Here is a 24091-nt window from a genome sequence, read left to right as displayed (position 1 = left end):
CTTCTATTGTATAAATAAATTTTGCATTCCTGCAAAATTGGCCACATTAGCACTACTGGTTCAAATGTATTATATATTCTGAGTAAAAAAAAAAAAAAAAAAAAAAAAAAAAAAGAAATTGTAAAAAACAAGAATTCACAAACAAAACAAGAACATTCAGATTTAGGACAACATACTAGCGTTTGGCATTTGATTTGGCATTTCAATCATGGCAACAAATGTTTGATGGGATTCTTGAGTTATAAGTTATTCTTTAAGAATTCTTAGTAATGTACATTGTAGTTCTTTGGAAGTAAAAACAGTAAATCTCTCAAGAGACGCGCTGCGGCATTCATATCCTTCTTACAGTTAAAAAAAAACCCAATACATCACTGTAACATCCTTCTTAGAATATTGAAAGTCCTGTTAAAACAACAGTCAAGTAGGCTTTAGTGTTTTGTCCAAGAAGAATTGACAGTGCACATGAACATATCCTATTTCATAAATTGGCAGATTTTGAGATACATTTATAGCTCTCACTGAAACTTTCTGCTTCTGCACAGATGAGTCAACATTTTCCAAACAACCCACAGATGCAAACACTTGATAAAAAAATCCAGTGATTGAATGATTACACTGCTTCTGTGGGTAGTTGAGGGGGCTTGTCCTCATACTGTGGTGGAGGGGTCAGTGGTTCAATGGCCACCACCCGACTCTGTTCAGGGTTTTGGATATTCAAACGAATATCCTTTACGTGGAGCTTTTCTGACTTGATTCTGCGCACTCGAAGTGGTCTGAGGAGGCGGCTGGCCCTGCTGCTGCTGCGGGCGGGCTGAGAGCTGGAGGTGGGAGCCGCAGGCTGGGGTTCGGGGCCAGGAGCCGGCTGAGGGCCATTACCTTCTCTCGGTTGCTGGCCTTCATTTTCAACGGCACCAATCAGATCTTCGTACGAGGGCAGCTGGTAACTCTGTCGCAAGTTGCTCTGTCGAATAGGGTACCGTCCGCTGGTGACCGCTTCCTCATAGGTGGGGACGTCATAGCTGGGTGAAACTGGTTCACCAGTTGATCTAATATTTACATAGAAATACCATGACATGAGTTGCGTGCAGGTAAACATAACATATAAATCAATATGATTCACCTAGATATATCAGCGTTGATATTAGAGATTTAAAAAAAAAAAAAAAATTAACATACATTATACATATACATTAAATAAACACACATTATATATACACACATGTGCGTGTATGTGTATATATAATATGTGTATGTATTATATATATATATATATATATATATAAATAAAAATATTTTATATATATATATATATATATATATATATATATATAAAATATATATATAAATGCGTTTGTGTTTAGAAAACAGTATCATATATGAAAAAACAGTGTTAATATATTTTAAAATGTATTCCTGTGATGACAAAGCTGAATTACTCTAATCTTCAGTGTCACATGATGCAAGAAACATCTTTTTATCATCAATGTTGAAAGCAGTTGTGCTGCTTAATATTGTTGTGGAAACAGTGATTTTTGTTTTCTTTGATGAACAAAGTTTAAAAGAACATAATTTATTTGAAATAGATTTTTTAACAGACCCCAAACTATATATATCGACCAAATATTATATATATATATATATATATATATATATATATATATATATATATATATATATATATATATATATATATATATATATATATATATATATATATATATATATATATATATATACACACACAATATACATATATATATATATACATATCGGTCAATATTGTATATTTAATTGTTCTGTTTTGTGTATTTAATTGTGCTTATTTTCTCTATTTTTACATCTAAATGACCTTTGCTGTAATCTAATGCTTGTTTAAAGAAAACTAAATTAAAAGAAAACTTAATAATTTACTAACACTGTTAATCTTTAGGAAATCTTAAAATGAATATCCATTTTTCATACTGTACAATGGAATGCAGCATTTAAAGAACAGATTTTAAAACTTGTTTATTTTCAGTATCAACCATTTATCCTCCATGAAAATAATTATTTGCAAATCTTTATCAGCCAGAATATTATTATCGGCGCATTCCTTTACAAACCTCGACATTAAATGGATAGTTCACTCAAAAATGAATTCTGTGATCATTTACTCACCCTCAAACCTGTATGAATGAGGACTGCATTGACTTCCATAGTATTTTTTTCCTTTCTATGGAAGTCAAAGGGGCCCATCAACTGTTTAGTTTAGACATTCTTCAAAATATCTTCTTTTGTGTTCAGCAGAAGAAAGAAATTCATACAGGTTTGGAACAACTTGAGGGTGACTAAATTTTTCTGGGGTACACGGTCTCTATCATCATCTTTTAACACCCCATAGAAAGAGTGCAATGAGTATAGAGCAGTACTCACTCCTCATCCTGATCTCTACGGACACGATCCACATAATCAGCACCGCCTGCACCTGCAGTTTCCCTTTGTCTCATCCGCTTCTTATTCCTCACCCCGAGACATACAGCAAGAAGCAACATGGCAGCACCAGATCCAACCAGCACATATGCAACAGACGATGTCTTTACTTCATCCCCAGTGGCACTTCCATTGCCTGTGTTTGTAGCATTGTGCGACTGTGTCCCATCAGAAGGGACTATGCTCCACACGATCATGACAATGCCAAGCGCCACCAGGCCCACCCCCAGTGCACAGAGAGCATACTGGGAGCCTGAGCTACTGCCCTCTCGACGGGTTGGCGAACGCCTGTTTCCTGTACACAGAGGACGTCCACTGGAGCACATAGCTGTAAATGCTCCCCTCGAATATTCACGAACATACACTTACCCGGGAAGGGTGGTCCAAATGTGGAGGATGAGAGTAGAACTGAAAGCAGAAAAGAAAAAAAAGAGAGACAACTGTTATAAACATTTAAACGAAGAGGAAATACTTCCTGGAACGGGGCCTGTGAATCAGAGGAAAAGAGTTTCTGTGTTTTAGCTCATTGGACTCTACAGCAGAAATTATCTTTTTGGCACAATGCCACTCTAGAGGTCAAATGGAAGCATTCCATCATGTCATTGAAAGAATTACCATGTATGGACATTGTACAACTTGCTAGAACTCTTCATAAAAATGTATTGCTGCTTTTAAGTCATGTCAGTTTCGTATTTGTGAAACTACCAAAGTTAAGGGATTTTATGTAAGTTTTTGTTCATAATTTGTTATTGATCTTATTGTGAACAATTCATCCATGAAAACATTTCTTTTTTGTTTTTTTTTGGACCTTGTACGTGCTTCCGCTTTCCGTATTCTTCAAAAAGCTTATGCTGTATGTCCTACGCCTTCCCTATTCTACTTACAGAAAAAAACGAAACTGGCACTGCGTTCGTTCTGCAAGTAGAATAGGGAAGGCATAGGATTTACGCCGTAAGCTTTTTGAAGAATACAGAAAGCGGAAGCACGTACAAGGCGATCATTTGTGTTTATAAAGCATATACAGTTGTGTATTTTTTTAAATGACCGATCGTTTTGCTAGATAAGACCCTTATTCCTTGTCTGGTATCGTTTAAAGCTCTTTGAAGCTGCACTGAAACTGTAACTTTGACCTTCAACCATCTGGAGGCCATTGAAGTCCACTATAAAGGCTCCGGTATACTTCAAACAAAATTCTTTTTCGTTCTTCGTTTAGGGGTAAAACGAAGTTCGAAATGCGTGACCAGCGATATACTGTAAACGAACATCTGACGCCGCCCACACTGCTGAGAGCGACGGTTAGATGAATATGTAAATATGTGCCATGCACTTTTATTCTCAGTAACAAAATAAACACAACAAAAATGAGAAAACCGCAAACATTTATTATAGAAAGCATAAGAAAAGCGTCTGATCATAACAGCATGGGTATGTTAGCACGAGCTCTGCAAATTAGCACTCCAGTCACGTCACATCTTCATATAGCACTTTATTCAATAGATTGCTTAAAATCAAGCAGCTTTACAGTATCAAACATGAAAAAACAGTGTTAGTGCCTCATTTTTTTACAAGCACAACTTCATTTTGTGCTATAAAGCGGCTATCATGCGGTATTCATGTTTTCACCCGCGAGATCTTACCTCAACAAACTCTACAGATCAAATGGGTCAGACACGCGCTCCACGCGAATGAAGGCGGAGCCTCAGCACAGATGGAACGAACTTTTCCTGAAAGTTTGCTTTGGCAAGCCGTTTCAAACTTCCAAAAAGAACAAAACAAACTTCGTTTTGGCCTGATTTTGTTCGAAATGACGTCACATCAGTTCGTTCTTCGATTTCGTTTGAAGTATACCGGAGCCTTAAGGAGAATAATCCTGGAATGTTCTCATCAAAAACCTTAATTTCTTTTTGACTGATAAAAGAAAGACATGAACATCTTGGATTACATGGGAGTGAGTAAATTATCAGGACAATTTTATTTGAAAGTGAACTAATCCTTTAATTCAGATGTATGTCACGAACTACTAATATAAGAATTTCAGTAATAAGGGTCAATCACTTTTCTGAGGGTCTTTTGTTCTATAAACAATGATATAGAAATTTGAGTACAGAGATTCACATTTATAAGTGAGTAAATCCCTTTCTTTGAGCCAATAAGTTTGGAGGGTATCAATAAAGAACCGTAAGGAGGTAATTGGAATCATCATAGTTGCATTTTGAATGCTAAACATAAAAATCAGTTTGTTTACAAAAAAAACCTGGCAGGAATTACAGTACAACTTATTTAGCCAGTTTATGAGTCAACAAGGCTTGTGCAACAACATGTTTCCCATCATTTTGTGAGTGTGTGGCATACACTTTGATCTTCATTTTGTTGCACAAACGCTAAAAAGCTTCCTGTCTTTGTTGTGATGTGATACAAGAGAAAAGGAAATGTGACATTTCAGTCAAAAAAAAAAAAAAAAACTAAATTCCTTAAATGACAGCATCACTATAAATAACTGGGAACATTTCAATGAAATAAAATACGTGCATTAAAGATAACATTTACAAACCCTTTTACAATCTTTCCCACATCCATACTCATTTTCAGAACATCAACAGCAGCTTTCAGCGAATATCCTTGAAAGTAAAGATTACGACACATAAGGATGACATGCACACTAAAAATCACCTAAAACTGATCCAGTGCACTAAGGTTAGGTTGCTGCTGTACACTAACTGTTGCCATAACAACACAGCATTGTTCACTTGTGAATGTGAGCACTTCACTGTGCTCAGAATGAAAATGGGGAAGGGGTGTAATTTTAGGTAAAAGCTACTTTAAATTCACATTAAAACAGCCTCATCTTTTTGAAAAACCAAAATTAGGTGAATTCATTTTACAAAATACTATTTTTAAAATACTATTACTAGTATTTAGTATATTTATACAAGACACACTCTTAATACAATTCCATTTTACAACACGTTTTACCTTAAGGTGATGATTTGAGTGGTTTTTACAAACGTTTTATGTTATGCACTCAGGTAAACCACTAAAAAAGAAATCACGATTGCAGGCATTGTGGGACCTCTCAGGATGACTCATCATCCACCTGTGGGTGTAATTTATTTGAGGGCGAAGAGTAAATGTTCAAATATGTTTTATACTGTTCAGATTCTGATTTACAACAAGTGCCTCCAGGATGAAGAACAAATCAATGATTCTGTTATTCATATTTTGAGAGGAATGAGGAATGGAAGGATGGAGAGAGACAGAAAGAGAGCAATCGTCCGTGTAGAAAGAAAGTGTAGGGGCACTAATAAAACAGGTTTGTCACAGAGCAAGACATGACAAGCAATGCAAAATGTGCACACTAATTGTATTTGTTTATCAAGACTGGCAAGAGGAGTCTTGTTCAAAAGTATTTTAAATATAGAAGAAACGGTCGACCAGCCATAAATCTGAACCGGGCTGTTTTTGTTCCAAACACGTGTTTTTTTGTTTGTTTTTTTTTTTATCTCTGTTCCAGACTTGTGCACAAACTGCATTGTAATCATTACCCAAAACGTAATTTGTGTGGAAATATTACAATGTCTGTAAACACAGGCCAGAGATGGAACAAGCCTGTGGCAGGCCAGCGGTCTCAGACCGGTGTTGTGGTGGAGCTTATAGCATCATTAAAGGCCCGTTCACACCAAGAACAATAACTATAGAGATAACTATAACGATAAATATATATATATATATATATATATATATATATATATATATATATATATTTTCCATATAACCATTTAATTTAAAGTATCCCTGAAAAGGGGGTTTGATTTGTCAAACAGTTTTTTTCTGGACCTCGCGAATAACTTCTCCGCAATGTTGTCAGCCATTTTAAATGGTTAGTTCACCCCAAAATGAAAATTCTGTCATCATTTACTCACCCTCAAGTTGTTCCAAACCTGTATAAATATCTTTGTTTTGCTGTACACAAAGGAAGATATTTGGAAGAATGTTTGTACCAAAGTAGATCTTGCCCCCCATTGACTACATAGTAAGAATGATGACAGAATGTAAATATTTGGGTGAACTATCCCTTTAAATGTGCGAGCCCTTAAATTCGAATGGATTCTGATTGGCTGTCAGTGTTTCATCATTCAAAATAATTCTGAAAGTGATCCCAACAATATCGTTCCTCTATAATAACATAATTGTTATAGCTGTGGTGTGGACAGTGCTATTCTTTTATATTTAGAACAAATTTTAGAACTATATCTTTATCGTTAACTTTATAGTTAGCATTCTTGGTGTGAACAGGCCTTAAAGGGTTAGTTCACCCAAAAAAAATGTAAATTCTGTCATTAATTACTCACCCTTATGTAATTCCACACCCGTAAGATCTTCGTTCATCTTCGGAACACAAATAAAGATATTTTTGATGCAATCCGAGAGCTGTCGGACTCCTCCATAGACAGCAATTTAACACCCACTTTCAAAGTCCAGAAAGGTAGTAAAGACATCGATAAATCAATCGATGTAACTAGTGGTTCAACCTTAATTTTATGAATTTTATGGGAAAAAAATGTTTGTGCACAAAAAACAAACAAAAATAACTACTTTATTCAACAATATTTTCTGTCATTCTCCTAGGCTGTTTACCTCAGAGCGCCGGGTCATTATTGGCCAACGCTGTTCACACGAGCATGCCTGTGATGCTGACGCAGGAGCCAGCCAATAATGAGTCGGCATTCTGACGTAGAATCTGGAAGTGCTGAACGTAAACAGTGTAGGAGAATGACACAGAAGATATTGTTAAATTACGTCATTTTTGTTTTGTTTTTGCCAACAAAAAGTATTCTTGTCGCTTAATGACATTAAGTTTGAACCACTGCAGTCATGTCGAAAGTTTTAACAATGTCTTTAGTACCTTTTTGGACGTACTACAATGACATGAAGATGAGTAATTAATTAAAGAATTTTCATTTTTGTGTAAAATAACCCTTTAAGGGTAGGTTTAGTGGTTGGGTGGGGCTGGGCATTTGTTAAGGTAGAGCTTTTAGTTCCAGTGAAGAGTAGGGTCAGTGGTTGGGGCGGGATATGGGATCATCAGCACCACCCTAACTTCCTGTCTGTAACGTGTGGTTCTACCATTAGATTTGATCAACAGATGGACGCAAAGAGGAGAACAGAGACGTGCCAGCAGAGAAAATACTGTACCAGGCACAGTAAGCTGCCCGCAAAGTTGGAAGAAAATTATAGATATTGAATTGGGGGTGGGGATTTATATGAATGCATCTCTGAAGGGAACTGGGAGTCTTTAGAAAAGTTTTGATGGCATTATCTTTTCCTCTTATCTCCAAATAAATTATTGTTTCTAATTGCAGCTTTTATAGCTTTTTAACCAAGGAAATGCTATATCACTCTTGTTTCATAAGCGCCACCTACTGTCAGAGAGTGAATTTAAATTTTCATTCAGTCCATCTTATGTTTTTGTTTTATGCAGGTATGTTTCATGTAACAATGCCACAAAAGTCAGACAATTTTGTTTTTAATTTAAATCTTGAAATTATACAATCTAATTTAAATCAAAAACAAATGCCCATGTTGCGTGCGTGTAGCATCTTTGTCTGGATCATGATTAAATGCAGTGGTTGCCTCTAATTTCACATGGCTACATACATTTTTACATAGGCAAATTTAGCCTGTTATAGAGCAAACAAACAACAAATACATTTGCTTGAACAAATTTGGACAATTCTAGCCTTAAATGAAAGCTATATATTAATCACATGCCAATTTGGGTACGTGACGTCTACAGTGGAGTTCTTGAGAGCAAAGAACATTAAATTCTGGTTAAAACAAAAGAAACATAAAATAGGGAAATATGACAAAAGACCAGGAAGGCCTGTCCAAATACACGGAGCAACACTTGCTCCCCGTCCTGAAGTAAACACACAGAACCACAGGTCACTAAATGCCCCCATCTAAACATGCACCCCATGACCTTATCTGATCTGAACTTATTCTTACAGAACACATGGAAGAATCGTCAATATAAATTGAGTATAAAGTTCTTGCATTTGTGTCTTGTCTGGAATAAAACTTTTATAGCACTGCTTATACAAACTAAATGCAATGGTTCTGTAAAAGGTGGTTGTACCTGTGAGTAAAATGAGGCCAATCACAGAATTGTCATATAATAATAGAAAAATATTGGGATGAAGTGATTAGACAGATAAATTTCACATGAGTGAAATATTCCCCGAGAGCCTTATTCTTGATAAACTCCCTCCATATTGAAATATAAAACAGAACAATATATTCTAGTAATTATGATTGTGGCCCTGAAGTAAATAATGAAGACGAGGTTCAAAGCAGAACTTTCACTACTTCATAGATTGAGAGAAACAATTTTGGAAATTTAACAGATGGAGACATCAATCATTTAGTTTGAAAGTGATGATGAATTATGTTTTAATTATTTATTTATTTTTTACATTAATGAGCTAAAATGAAGATGTACAATTCTTGATCTGGAGTGATTCCATCAACAGATGTTTTTTTTGTTTTTTTTTAATGTACTTTAATGTTATTGTTGTTTATTTTGTTCCACTTCCATTTGCATGTTTTGATTATGTTGCCAAGAAGAAAATACTAATATATATATATATATATATATATATATATATATATATATATATATATATATATATATATATATATATATATATATATATAAGATTTGACAGCTTTTATACTGATAAGCAGACCTTGTGGTTACCATGGTGGACAAGATACACTGTTTGAACGAGATGCCATATTCTTTTATAGCGATTTTACATTAGTAACAATACTAGTAACCATGGCAAAGCTTTCTAAGGAGCTCTGATAAGGGCAACCCGAGCAGATCGTATTTCTACAACTTCAGTGTCATTGTTTATAGTACAAAAAACCCTGGGAGAAAAAAAAAAATCAATGACCTCAATAAGTTTCAAGATTTTGTTTTCAAGACTTACTGACCAATTGGAAATAGGCCTATATTAGAAACAATGTAGGCCTACTATATTTTCAATCAATGACATCAGATGTGACGATTGAGACAAGATATACAAATGTGCACTCAGAAGAAGATATAATAAAAGTGATTCTTGATTTATGAACTTTATCTTACTGACATGAAGCAATTATTGCGCAGAAGTCCCTGCCTATCTTTCACGGTATTTTGAAACAATGTTAAACAATACAAGAATCTTTGTAACGACAGCATTCTAAAGAATCTCCGGTGTTACTTTCTGTCAGCAAAGTCAAACATCTCAACGATGCCGAATAACGAAAAAATACCGCAATAAACCAAGTTGAAACTAAAGTTTACGGCCTAAACTAAACTCTGCCGCGATTCAACGCCCTTCGCACCTTGTGAAATGAAAGTACCTGAGGCAGGTGTAGCTCCCAGCCGCAGGTGAAACGAACGTCGTCAGGATCCTTTCATTCGTCCAAAAAAAGAAGGAAAAGCTGTATGAATACTCTAACTCCTGTCCTCCTCAGTCACTCTGCTTCTATCTACAATTTGAGGGCTTAAACAGAGACAGGAACTTTGTTTAAAATCAACTCGAGCAACCCCTCAGTTGTAAAGAGTTAAGTAGACGCTTGGTCCTAAAGCGAGTCGGGTTTCATAGACGAGAAATAAGATAAAAGTTATTTTAAACTGAACATTTGTAAAACCTTGTTTCATTTGATAAAGTTCAGGTTATATCTTTTATGGGTTAAAAAATAACTTGTTCATAAAGTTTCAAATGACCGTATGCAATTTAGAACAAAATTGCAGTCTCTCCAAGAAATTTTACTTACAAACCTTAAAGGGATAGTTCACCCAAAAATGAAAATTCTGTCATCATTTACTTCCAAACCTGTATGACTTTCTTTCTTCTACTGAACACAAATGAAGATATTTTGAAGAATGTCATAAACTAAACGTTTGATGGACCCCATTGTTATGTATACTACTTCCATAGTATTTTTTTTTTTCATACTATGGAAGTCAATGCGGTCCATCAACTGTTTGGTTATCCATGTTCTTCAAAATATCTTCTTTTGTGTTCAACAGAAGAAAGAAAATCATACAGGTTTAGAACAAACTGAGGGTTTGTAAATGATGACAGAATTTTCATTTTTGGGTGAACTATCCCTTTAATTAACTGATGAATGAAAAAACCTAGGTGATTCCCGAGGAAACCCATGGTTCATGCTCGTTCTTTTCCGGGTTTTGGGAGTGAAAACGGAAAGGCTCTGTTCCATTTTAATATTTTTAAAAATGTTATTTATTGCTATGATGCCAAAGCTGAATTTTCACTGTCACATAATCCACCAGAAATCATTCTAATATGCTGATCTGTTGCTTTTATCAATGTTGAGAATGGTTGTGCTTCTTAAAGTTTTGTGGAAACATGATACTTTTTTTTTTTTCCCCTTCAGATTCTTTGATGGATAGACAGTTCAAAAGAATAGAATCTTTTGAAACATTATTTGTAATGTCACTTTGATCAAATTAATGCATCCTTGTTGAATAAAAGCATTAATTTCTTTTAAAAAAGCAGCCTACTGACCCAAAACACACAGCAACACTCAAATATATGCATGTAGTTTTTATTTTTCTATACATATTATTGTGTCAATGACACATGGTATGTATCTATAAACAAATGTTTCTCAAAAGTACATTTTCACTAATGCCACAAGGTAGTTATATCAAAATGATTTGTGATTGCAAAACCCACCTTAAAAATGCACCCGCAACTGCTGTATTCTTGAGCTGTGCATCTGCTGGTATTCTGGGTCTATCAATAGACATTTTGAGTCAAACCAAGCAGGAAATCTGTGATTCATAATTGGCATTTCTAACTGTTTTGAAAATAATAATTGTTTGAATTTGCGAAACGCACTCATTAATCATGTTATCTAACCTGTGTCGACCCATTTGACAGAGGCTGTTTGTATCAAAGCCCAATGCTGTTCCACGCTGAGTTGCAAAACTAGTTTTGCTCTCAGTGCCCCGTGGCTCTGTGTGGAAAACTTAAGAAAACACAGCTGTAGAATGTGCAGCGCATGTGCTGGACTGGCTTGTAGATTGAATACTGCATCTTACATTTCCATACATTCATCTGGGAGCCCTGCTGATGACAGAGAATGATTCTCTCACTCCTTAAAGAGATGATTAAAGGCTTTCCAATAAGATCACTCTTGCATTTCCATATTGTGCATGATAGTCACTATACAATGCGTTTATATATATATATATTCCATTGAACAAACTGATTTGCATGCATGGTAAGACACAGACATTGAAAATCACAAGGGAATAAGAGATATGCGTTTTGTCTTTCATTCCCTTAAAGTTTTTTTATTTTTATTTTTTATTAATATTATGTGGGAAAACTTCAATTAAACTGGAGTGATCTTTATGAATCTAATCTATTACCCACACAACAATGCTACTAAAGTGGCTGTTGCTTTTTGATTTTGGATGCAAATGAGACTTTGAAAACACAAACATCTTGGCAGATGTCAACAGATGTTTTAAAACAAAGAAAAGACATTGCTGAGGCGTTTAAAGCATTTTCACAATGTATTCACAGCACTATTCCTCATTCCTCATTCGTTTTCCATAACTTTAAACAAGCACAGTGTTGTGATGACCTTGATGGAGGGAATGGACATCTGAACATGTGGTATTGATTTCAGCTGCATACCTTCAGTTCTGACTGGAATTTACAGGAATCAGGACAAGTTCATCTAAGTATTATGTTAGTAACAAAATATTTCATTTTTTTGAATGCAGCGTGTTTATAAAATGTTTAATTAAGTGCTTAGTTCTGATTCGGTGCCAATACAAAATTCTCTAAAGTGCAAATGGTCAATTTTCAAATCTCTTTTACAAATAATTGAGCTCATTTGGTCCATTTAGAGGTTAGGGGAGGTTCACTCTTCTTAGTTCATCCAAGGTAAACACCGAGCGTTGGCCTCAGACATTAGTGATCTCTATGCTCGAGTAACCGTGCATGGGACTGCCCTTGGTCCTTTGCAGGATCTTGATGCGATCTTCTCTGGGTGGTGATCCACAGCCGCCTTGAAAAGTCAAGTCCCTCCCAACAGCGACCAGTGGGTTGAATCTCAAAGGACTCTGAGGAATGACAGAAAGGTTATTTATCCTTTTACAGATTGTTAACAATAACATGGGGGCACAAAGTCAACCATTTGTCTTGATTTTGACAGACTGTTTTGTGTAAATAACAAAGGACAGCCCATACCTTGCCAACTTTTTGCCTGGGGGAAAATCCTTCCTCAGTTTTGCGGCAGTTTGAGGCAGGCGAATGTGTGGGAGTCCCCTCTTTCCTGTAGTCCTGAGCCTGATTAGTTCTGTAAGACAGAAATACTACTCAATCTCACTCTTAAAATACTTTTCAGCATAGTAGTTGTGTCCCAAATGACGCACTATACACTATGCACTTATACACTATGTACTTGTGCACTATGCACTCATTCATGTAGTGCGTGAATTATATAAGGTTATTTTGTCATTTAACAATGGAGTCCAATCCTCCCTTCCCCTCCACTACGTAATTAAAGCTGCTACAGTTGAGTGCATGAAGTGTCCAACATTCCACACTTCGTTTTTTCCGTTAATTTAGTGCGTCATCCGGGTATTTAAAGTGTACTTTCTTCTTTTTGGAATTTTCAGTGTGAACACTCTACTCGCACTATTTATACTTAAAAACATCATAGAATAGTGCATAAGTACGCGAATTGGGACGCACCTAGTGATTTTTACACGGCTACTCAACAAATAAATAAATTAAATATATGGAAATTAAATACTGATTTGAGTTGAAATATATGTAATATTAAATAACAGTTATATAATATAAATTTAATGGGGGTTAATCAACACATACTACAAATTCAAAGCAAGTAAGGCATTCATTTATTTTTCAGCTAAATAGGCTCTTAAACTAAAAAATTCAAATGAGTTATAAATGCCACAAAACTTGGAGCAACTTTACCAAATCAACATTTGTGTAAATAAACATAAATATAAAGCGCTTAAAATATTACAACCGTAGAAAATATGTCCCCGAGATTCGATATCTTTTTGACAAAATTTACAAATATGAGAAATGTGGAAGTAGTGCCGGCATTTTTCTGCTGAGCGGACTGATACACCGTGGATGGCGCGACCCGACTGAAAAATCAGAATAGAGGGTATGCACGTGACGTCACCGTCGACCGTTACGACTGCGGTCACGTCCACTGAGTGGCAAAAGACTGAGCGGCAACGTTTGTTTTCAGCGTGAATGTCGCGAAAAACGCTCAAAATACTTCCAAAACGGGAAAGAGCTTTTTTATTGACTGTACAAATAGCTTTGACACAAAACTTGAGGTATATATTTAAAGACTGCCGAAAGCAACAGAAAAAAAAGAAGCAAAGGATCACTGAAATTCACAGAAACAACTGGACTCCAGCAGAGAAACATGGATTTGCAGTTATCATTTTGTGTCAAATTGTTGGATTTTGAGGTAAAATCATACCGTATATATTGTATTGTTATATATTATGTTGACAACTCATCAATTAAATATTTGCCATCTTAAATTCTGCTTAATTTAGTGTTTTTAAATAAACAACACTGACAAAAACTATACTATAAAACTATATGTTTTAAGGCTGGACAATATGACGATTGTGACGAACATTGATATAAGTGATTACGCGTATTTAGACCTACCAATATTGGAGTTATATACAATATTCACAGGCAGATTTGCTTTATGTATTTCCCCACCGTCGAAATCAGGCACATATAAATGTCAGGAAACACGATTCATTGCTGCATGTCAATATCCATGGATTATGTTTATTTGACATGTTATAAGAAACACTTTCGAGTCCAACCTTTAGTGTAATTCGTTCGTTTTAGTCGCGTTTTCGCAGTTTACTTTATTAAATCCAGTCAGGTTCTTTTGCCACTCAGTCCAGCTGAGGGAGCGCGTTTTCGGCGGGAAAGTGACGTCGTTGTGCCGTAACGACGCGTAAATAACTTTTTGAGGTGAGTGGTATAGTGACTTTAGATATACAAGGACTCATGTTACTTTCAGTAGACCAAAAATTCCAAACAACATGAAAATGAGGAGCTTTATACAGCCATTATATTCCACTGAAAACCCGGGAAGTCTATCCCTCACAGTCTCGCGCTTTCATAGCGCTGCTATGAATAAAGTTTATAGAAATAGACGCGTTTGCTTATGACGCATTGGCTGGTCTAGCCTGAGTCATTCTTTGAGCGTTTAGAAACAAAATTTATGAGGCAGTTGTTGTCATATTTCATTGGTGATTTCAAATATGAACAGCTTTGGAGAATTTGATGTTTCTCAATTCAAAGAGATAGCTGTACTTGCATGACGGATATAGCTGCCCGAGAGGAATTTCAAATATGGCCACCAAATGAAATGACTTGCCTTAAAGAGACTTTAGTGGTATCCATAATTTTCTCCATAAGAGTGGGCGTGGCCATTTGTAAATTGACTGTGTGTGGCTTCCAGTGTCATCCACTTCCAGTTATTTTAAGCTGCACAAAACAGCTTGTTAAAGCTGCTTGATACTGCAGATTGGTACTTCTTACCATATTATTTTAATGTATTACACACAGGTTTGTTATTCTTTTCGATATTGAAGGTTAATGACAAGTGCTCTAGCTTGTCAAACACTGTCATATGCTATTATAAAATGACTATACTGAAATGAACACACACCTTGCTGGATTGAGAAGCACTTTCATTTCCTCATACAGATGACGATGGATCATGTGTTTATTGTTAGGGATGTCTAGAGCCTTGGCCATGCTGTCCGCACTGAAGGTCGGATCTAGAACCATCACAGCTCCATGGATGCCGCTGTTCTGAAGACTGTCGGCATACTCCTGCATAACAGACATTGAACAGGTTGGACATTTTGTGAGAGTAAATGTCTTACTAAAAATATCAAAGTAGTAAATGATGCTAGACTTTTTCTCAGGTCTTTGCAATTATTTATATCATTTACACAATAAGCGTGGTTCAAGAATCCTGTATATTTTTGGGGCAAATGTATATTCCCCACTGTTCAAAAGTTTGGGAGTCAGTAATACTTTTTAAAGAATTTAATACTTTTATTCAGCAAAGATGCAAAAAAAGAAAAAAGAAAACATGGTTTCCACAAAAATATTAAGCAGCACAACTACAGGTAATTGTTGTTGTAATTGCTGTTGAAAATTAAGCTTTGCCATCACAGGAATTATTTACATTTTAAAACATATTAAAATAGAAAACGCTACGTCCTACGCCTTCCCTATTCAGCTTACGGAAAAAGTGTAACTGACGCGATGCCAGTTTACACTTTCTTCGCAACTTGAATATGGAAGACGGTCTGGCGGAAGCTAGATATTTCACTTCATAACTTGTTAAATATGGATATTTTTTTACACAAACGCATCGCTTCACTTCAGAAGGCCTTTATTAACCCCTCGGACTGTGTGGAGTATATGTTTATGATGGATGGATGTGGATGGAAGCACTTTCTTTAACGCTTACTGTTCACTTCAATTATAAAGTTGTGTTCATCAGAAAGAAGAAAGTCATATACAGTTTGGATGGCATGAGGGTCAGTACAGCTTGAGGTCATTTTCATTTGAAAGTGAACTAATCCTTTAAAAAAAATCTTACCAAACTCAAACTTTTCAATGGTAGTGTAGAATTTTTAGGTCTTACCCACCTTAAGATCAATGTCTCTGATCCATTTAATGACACGGTGGCTGGTCCAGACCACCGGATCGAGATCTCGATTCTCACACTGAGCACGACGTGCCTGTATAGCCTGCAGAGATGTTATGATGCCACAAACTGATCAGTGTATTTTACAATATCACCAATTTCATATTTTCAGAGTGAATTCAAGAATTCTTGCCTCTTTGTCGAAACTGAGCATTTGCAGAAGCTGAATGGCTGATAGGATGCTGGTAACATGAAACTTGTTGGTGATGTTGAAGATGGTTTCCAGGTCTCTTCGTGTGATAGAGTTCAGTACTCTGCCGTCCACTAACTGGTTGTGGAATACCTGTGAGTACTGCGGGAGCCCGACGTCTCCCAGCCAGGTCTTAGACACCCAGTGATGATCCATATCAGCAGCTTTGGAAAGTCTGAGTGACAAAAATGAAACCCAAAACCAATGCCAATTCACACATCTGTGTGTATCTGAGTAAGTGTGGCCGCTCACCCTCGTCCAGTCTCTGCTTCTCGGTAGTCCTCAATAGCTAGACGCAGCTTCCTGCGGTGCATGGGGCTGTTGATTCCCAACCCCAGCTCCAGATCCTCATCGGTCAACCCCAACAACACCTGCAACAGGAAGCAGCTCGCTGTGACGAATCACCCCACTAGCCCCGCTGCTGTCACTAGGTCTTCCAGTTTAACAGAGTAATCGTTAACTAGATTAATGTCAGGCACATGGAAGTATCAGGGACGTAAATATTTGTTGGACAGTATGATAAAGTACTAATAAGTGGCCACAGAATTGAAAATGTTATCCTGGAATGTCACTTAATCAAGGAGAGGATTATAAATAGCTTATTAGTTGTATTTATTTGTATTTTTGCTTTTAAAAATGCCTAAAAATGCACATGGTAGGAAAAGAATAGGAAAAAACAAAGAGGAGAAGCATTTACCTTCCCACTCTTGACATTCTCAGAGCAGGCACGCATGTACATGGGCATTGCCATGACAACCTCCAGCCAGGCCTGCACAGTGACCGCCCTCCACAGAGACATGGGCTTGCTGCGCGTAAGCTCCGCCTGCTGCAGGCGCTCCAGCTGCTCCTCGCCATCTGATAGGCTGGGATGGTTCTGGCTGGAGAGGCTGTCTGAGTCTGGATTGGTCAGGAGGGGCAGGAATAGGAGGGGGGGCAAATTTAAGGGGTTCAGAGGGATTGAGAGCAAAACAAAAATTCCTTATCTATTTTGCACATAAAAGCCTTTTTATTGCTGTCAGGAAAAGCACCCACCTCCATCTCCCACTGTTTAATTTCAGTATTTTCTGCTCTTAAAAAGCTTCTTAAATGACTCATTGCTTTCTAGCAAGAACCGACAGCCACGATTAGGCCTGCGGTCAACATCGACAGGTCTTATCTATCCTCATATAACCCACGCACCCTCAGAAACAAAACCACTTTTACCACCTCAGATTGTAACTAAAAAAACCACTTAACTTCCTTCCCCTTCCTGTGTGAAACTAACATTGAATTGACTTGCCTTTATCTTGCTTGCTAATTTACTAATGAGAACATTTTACATTATTTACTATAGCATAAATATAAATATAATTACATTGCTGTCACAGTCCTTTTTGTTTTAATGATTTTCTTTTAAGTTACTACTTCAGTCTTTAAACTTCAAAATTTCACATTTGATTCAATGCGTTAACTCGTCGTTTCTTTGTTATTTGTTAAATTGTATTCACACTTTATATTAGGTTTTATATTAACTATGTACTATGTTATGTACAATGTGCTTATTTCATATTCATGTTGTATTGCAAAAGACTTGCTGCTATTGAGGTGGGATATGGGTAAGGTTAGGCACAGGTTTTGTGGTATGGTTATGTTTAAAGGTGGGTTACAGTGTAAAGGAAGGTAGTTACATACAATATTTGCATGCAGGTATTTTTAAAATATAAGTATAATGTAAAATCATGTATTTACACTATAAGTGCGTTGTATCAAATGATTAATTAGTTAGTGTACAGTAGTTAAAGATGCTTGCTATAGTGGGACCGTGAAATATTCTAGTAATTTCTTTCAAAGTAAATCCTACATGCACCAACATCTTTTCAGTGTAGACTATTTGGTTAAAGTTCTTTATATTATATTGTAATTTATTTTCTTTTAGACGTTCCAATAAACAACCAAACAAAAGTCAACATATTTAATAAATGCTGTATAATCCACACATGTAGTTTCAAGTCTGCACCAGCAGGTGGCGCCATATAAACTCTAACTGAGCTCATACTGCTGTAGTGATGTCATGCTTGACTTTCAGTTGAATCTGAATCAATTAGATGTATAGCTAATTATGTACATTATTTGCTTTCTAATTTAGCCCCTCCTAATGCCAAAAGTGTGTCCTGGCAGGAATAAAACAAGATTGAAATCACCCTGAGGGTTCAGACTGAACCATCCTTCTCTTAAGGCTTCATCAGATTTTAATTAGCTGAAAAAATTGCCTCTATAAAACTCATTATCTGATGGGCATCGGGGCAGAGGACACCTATTTCAAACCTTTAGAGGAAATAGGCACTCATCTAAGCAAAGACAGAGCCTTGACCTTGTTCGAGACATCCGCTGGCTTTTGGAAAAAATGGATTTTAATGGAGATTGCAATCTGTTTCCATTTCAAATAATGAGAAAGAAAAACTCAACTGCTCTGAATTTACTGTAGCATGCTCTCCATCATCCTTCGTGAGGCTGTGAATAGAAAACTCTCAAGTAGGCCAATATAATGTACTTTTTATGATATATATATAAATATATAATACTTAATAAATGTGTAGCATTTTTAAATGGAGCCTTAAACTAAATGAAATAAAAATCAGTTGGTAGTCATGAGATGATGTTTTGGGTAGAGGTGCACATGACCGTGCTCATGTTTTGGACAACGGTGTGCATGATAGACTTGTTCCAGTTGACATATTCATATGAGTTATGAATGTAGTGAGTTTGGGGCATTCTCATCCACTGAAGTAAGACAATGTTAGGACACGTGTTAACACAGATGGTGGGAACGGGGTCACCCCAAACCACGGCAACCCCAGAACAAGAGGGTTAAGAGGAAACCATTATGACAACTTGCACACAAACACACACACAGGGTCAAGAAGAAAGGCACATGAATGTTGGGTTATGTGTTTTTATTTTAAAATAAGTTTTATTTTAATTGTTTCTTTTTTCTTTTTAAATCTCCAGAATGTTAAAACCTTCTCATCAAATTCAAAGATAGTCTGTTTTCATTGAAATGACCTCTTTCCTAGTCTTTAAATAAATTCTTTAATAGATTTAATCTTATATCTGACATATTCTACTTTACAAACCTTACAACATAAAATCATTAGAGTGACATGAGGAATGAAGTTCAGTTTCATTTAAAAGATCAAAACAAAAAAAGAAAAAAAAAAAAAAAAGAAAAAAAAAAATCAGTGCCACCAAGATGCAAAGGAAAGCTTGAAACGGAAAGAAATATGTGATATGTCAGCGAGACAAAGGTCATGACATCATTGGGTTCAACATTAATGGAAAAGAATGTTATGGAAGCAGGGTGTGTTATGAGTTCTTACAGACATTCTGTTTGCACACTTGAAAGAGCAGAGAAAAGAAAATATTCCAATGTATTTTCTTGTGTTCTGCAAGCTGCACTGTAACCCTTTGGCACTTTATTGATGTAAGGTCAGCACCTGGTTTGAGTATATTCCAGATTTGTCTGTAAATGGTGGAAACGAACTTTCCTGATATCACTTCAAAATCGAACATAATTCCTCGTAGGTTATAAAATGTGAGATTTTTAATATGGAAACAGTCTAATAAATAATGCTACACATGTTTTAGCAAAGGTGATCTGAGAAGCATCGGACCACGCAAAAATAGCTCGACAAGGCCAGTCTGATGCATATTGTAACTTCAGTCCAATTATAACTGAATTACTCCATCCTTTAGCAATCTATCATCATAATGGAACTAAACTGCCTAAAATACCATTTATTCAGTCTTTCCAGACAATAAAGTATAGATTTTGGGAGGTTTGCATTTCACATTTGTCAAGATTAAAAAGATCCTTGGTGCAGCCTTGCAAGAGGACATTATGCATAATAAAATATTAGCTCTCAAATGATCGTTTTCTCGGTTTGGCAGCTGTCTGAGTTTAACTCTGAGGTAAACACACAACATTCACCTATTAACGTGCGGTCACATTTACTGTTGCTCTGCAAAATTTTGCGGGCGAAATCCAGCCATTTCATGTGATGTGAGGGCTAAAAAGTTGGAATTCGCCGCATCCACCAACAGAAAGCTGCTTGGTTTGAACTTCTGTGTGAGCTGTGCTTCATACATCGCTACACTACTGACGATAGACCTTTTTCACCTGCAAAATCTCACAGAGATTGACCACACCTTTACGTAGATGTTCCTAAGAGATTAGATTACTGAGGTGAACAGCTAAGGCAAACGTTTAGAAAACCATCTTATCTGGATGTAACTGAGTAGATCCTAACGTTAAACATTAAAAGTGCACTCAGTGATTTTTCTTGGCATGGACACAAAGTTTACAGATATCATGTAGAAAATACATATCAGTCGGTCCAATAATGGGTAGATTACCAAAATGTGGTCATGTGATCTGTATAGTGACCTACAGACATGCTAAATAAAACCACTTTTATCAGGCTCACATCTCATGTGATCATGTCACGTTAACATTTCTTTGTTTAAAATTTTGAATGATGGGAAAAATGACAGAGTGCACCTTTAAATCTTTCAGATGGAGCTCACGCTATGGTGTGTGAAGACAGCCTGGAGCTCTGAGTTCATGGTAAAAGCAGTCATGAAAAAGAAGCATTCCACATGAAGACATCGGCAAACACAAGGTGCACAAAAGTTCCTATTTACAAATGCTCAGCAGTAATTCAAGTTTCCAGTTTATAAAAAAAGAGACATATATTACCACAAATAAAGCATTATAACAGCATAAACATATACACACGCAAATGATCCCATGTATATATTTATATGAATGTAAACATATGTACATATGCATACATATATAAATATATATTTCATTTACATAGATGTTTTTAAGTGTCGTTATGTACATTTCAAGGAGGCAGAAGTTCTTCCTCTTTCCTGTATTTTTCACGGGGAATACATTTGAAGGCACACACAAACGCTTATGCACTCTTGCACACACACATTAACTCATACATATTCAGGCGTACTTCCCACACACACACACACACCTAAACGCACACGCAATAGCACTATCACCAGTCAGCATCCTCCTCTATATAGTAATCAGGGGTGGAAGTACCATCAAACAGGCCCGGATCCAAGGACTTGCGTTGAGATTTTCCCCGGGCAAACACTCGAGAAAGTGAGCCGAGACTCATCTTCTCCTTTTTCTTCTTACGCTTCTGGTCCTCGAGGTCCTCCATGGACTGAAGCAAGAACAAGAAAAGGCAGAAACAGAGACAGCGAGAGAGGAAGGAGAAGAGAGAATAGAAAAGTAATGGTGGACATACGGGGACAGGTCAGTCTTGTGTTTTCATCAGGAATCTCAGGAAAATCTGCTCTCTCTCATCAGCACTGCTTCAGGGGTCCACACACACTAAATGGGGTTTATTTGTATTCTCTCAACTTGGATTGTGAGAATGTACAAACATTTAATACTACACAGTTTTATTGTAGCAACAACTTTGATAAATGTTAAAAAAAGAGGAGACTGACCACTCACAGAAATAAGATTCACATAGTAGACAGTAGCGCTCAATATGATGACTGTTGGAACGGAAGTCCCTTTTTTCAGTTAAAGGAGCTAATCACATTTATGATCAGTATAAACATTTGTTTATAGTAATTTGATACAAAAATGTTAAATTTATGATACCACTGTTGTCAGATTTTGTAGTTGACGTCAGGACATTAACAATATGCCAGCGGGTGAACTCTACAGTCCCTGCTGAAACCATTCTAGTTTGCTGGTCCTGGCTGGTTTAAGCTGGTCTTCCAGTCTGACAAGCTGGAAAGTACCCAAAACCCCTCTAAAACCAGCAAACAGACCAGCGTGACCTTTACAGGGCCACATTAAAAAATGGTTAAAGGGATAGTTCACCCAAAAATGAAAATTATCCCATGATTTACTCACCATCTTCTTTCAGACGAATAATCAGAGATATATTTAAAAATATCCTGGCTCTCCAAAGATTTATAATGGTAGTGAACGGGGGGCGTGTTTTGAAGCCCAAAATAAATGCATCCATCCATCATAAACATAATCCATATGGCTCCAGGGGGTTAATAAAGGCCTTCTGAAATGAAGTGGTGGGTTTTTGTAAGAAAATATCCATATTTAAAACTTTAAAAAGTAAAATAACTAGCTTCCGGCAGACGGACGGAAAAACAGGTCCCCTGTTCACTACCATTATAAATTGTTGGAGAGCAAGGATATTTTTAAATATATCTCTGATTGTGTTTGTCTGAAAAAAGATAGTCATATACACCTAGGATGGCTTGAAGTGAGTAAATTATGGGATAATTTAAATTTTTGGATGAACTATCCCTTTAATAAAAATGACAAAAATCTTCTAACACATTTGGAGATCACATATTAATTATTATAAAATGCATGGTTGGTCCTTGATGATGACTGGTCACCACAACTTACAAACCCTAAAAAACATAAAGGATGTTTTTCATGGCTAAAATGCTCTTTAGTCATTACTATATTTTCAATAGCAATAGCAAAGCCTCTTGTACCTTATTACTTTAGATTTAGTATTAACAAAACAAGGCATTTTGGTACATCACACATAAATGTTTATTGCTGTTTCTACCAGCATTGTTATTGTTAACTTAAACTAAACCGATAGCTATTAAAAATTATTTCCATTAATTTAAATAAAGCTGAAATAAAATATAAATATTAGATGAAATACTAAAGCTTCAAAAATGTAAGGAAAATTAGTAATGTTGCCTTGTCAACTAGTACTAAAATTACTAAAGCTAAAACTGAAATAAAAATTAAATAGAAATATTTAAAAAGTACAAAAAAAATAAAAATGACAAAGGCACATAATTAAACAGATTAAATTACTGAAACTTAAACTAAAATTTAATTAAGCTAATTAATTTAAAATACTATAATTGTATATGAATAATTGTTAAATAATGTTTTTACAAGTCAGATGTGCAAAACAAACACATTCATTGTGGAGCATGACTAATTCTCACAGGTACACACTGTAGCTTTTGATTTATCCGCATTAACTATCATCAAGACAAAACGTGCCCCTGAAGCCATGCTAATGAGCAGCGCAGGGACTGAATATTTGAGAAGAGTAAAGGTGGAGATAAAAACAAGTTGGGAAGGCTGATTACTTGGTCGGGGGTGCCAGGCAGCTCTTACATTGCAGAGGGAGTGAGTCCGGTGGCGGGGTGAGTTGATGTCGCTCGGGGTGGATGAGCGGTCACCGTCGGCAGCCGAGGCGTCGGAGATGATGGAGGGCTGGCGGGAGTGACAGGGGCTGATCCTCAAAGCAGCTGCGGAGGCAGGAGACGGGCATGTGAGTGGACTAAAACAAGACATTTGCCGTATCTGTGCATGCTGTTGTGTAGGCCTGTACCTTGCCTGTCGGCGGGGTGCGAATGGTACAGGGTCTGCTGACTCTGTCTGATTGCTGCAGTGAGGGGAAGGTCTGCTTGCATCACCCACTCCTGACTGCCGTTCACCACCGGCTCTGATGGCATCGCCAGAGAGTGACGCTTTGGCACGTCTTTAGTGAGAGTGGCCAGAGACTGCTTTGCCTGAGG

General features: G+C 36.5%; 2 protein-coding genes across 10 annotated transcripts in view; both read right to left on the bottom strand.

Moving 5' to 3' along the window:
• Positions 1–85: 85 nt before the first annotated feature.
• tmem51b (transmembrane protein 51b) lies at positions 86–10066 on the bottom strand. 2 transcript variants are annotated; one of them, XM_067387265.1, is made up of 3 exons: positions 9859–10066; positions 2413–2877; positions 86–1046 (listed from the first exon to the last, which is right to left on the bottom strand). In XM_067387265.1, the coding sequence occupies exons 2-3, from the start codon at positions 2793–2795 to the stop codon at positions 611–613; spliced, it is 819 nt and encodes a 272-aa protein (XP_067243366.1). In that variant the 5' UTR covers positions 2796–2877; positions 9859–10066; the 3' UTR covers positions 86–610. The 2 variants fall into 2 exon arrangements, with proteins under 2 accessions (XP_067243366.1, XP_067243365.1); XM_067387264.1 differs by having other exon boundaries at positions 9877–10066.
• A 1021-nt stretch (positions 10067–11087) lies between these two features.
• The window catches only part of kaznb (kazrin, periplakin interacting protein b), a 182868-nt gene continuing 169864 nt past the window's right edge, over positions 11088–24091 (bottom strand). For 2 of the 8 annotated variants that reach the window (XM_067388090.1, XM_067388091.1), the window contains 10 exons: positions 23905–24085; positions 23688–23821; positions 21594–21720; positions 17193–17392; positions 16748–16866; positions 16439–16670; positions 16247–16348; positions 15250–15416; positions 12750–12858; positions 11088–12622 (listed from right to left, as the gene is read on the bottom strand). In XM_067388090.1, coding sequence (XP_067244191.1) covers positions 12464–12622; positions 12750–12858; positions 15250–15416; positions 16247–16348; positions 16439–16670; positions 16748–16866; positions 17193–17392; positions 21594–21720; positions 23688–23821; positions 23905–24085 — 1530 coding nt within the window. In that variant the 3' untranslated portion in view covers positions 11088–12463. Of the gene's footprint in view, positions 12623–12749; positions 12859–15249; positions 15417–16246; positions 16349–16438; positions 16671–16747; positions 16929–17192; positions 17393–19393; positions 21721–23659; positions 23822–23904; positions 24086–24091 lie in introns of those variants that run through there. The other 6 variants (XR_010895334.1, XM_067388096.1, XM_067388092.1 and 3 more) reach the window with 6 other exon arrangements.

The sequence above is a fragment of the Chanodichthys erythropterus genome, chromosome 6 (genome assembly GCF_024489055.1).
Source record: "Chanodichthys erythropterus isolate Z2021 chromosome 6, ASM2448905v1, whole genome shotgun sequence".
Classification (NCBI taxonomy): Eukaryota; Metazoa; Chordata; class Actinopteri; order Cypriniformes; family Xenocyprididae; genus Chanodichthys; species Chanodichthys erythropterus.
The sequence above is the reverse complement of the archived record's forward strand: the minus strand, read 5'-3'. Positions and strand labels throughout refer to the sequence as shown.

Excerpts from the sequence above, each read along its gene's own strand:
- tmem51b (XM_067387265.1), bottom strand. The coding sequence starts at position 2,795 with ATGTGCTCCAGTGGACGTCCTCTGTGTACAGGAAACAGGCGTTCGCCA. Across the intron at positions 1,047-2,412 it reads CGTAGAGATCAGGATGAGGA|ATCAACTGGTGAACCAGTTT; the intron begins GTGAGTACTGCT and ends TGTAAATATTAG.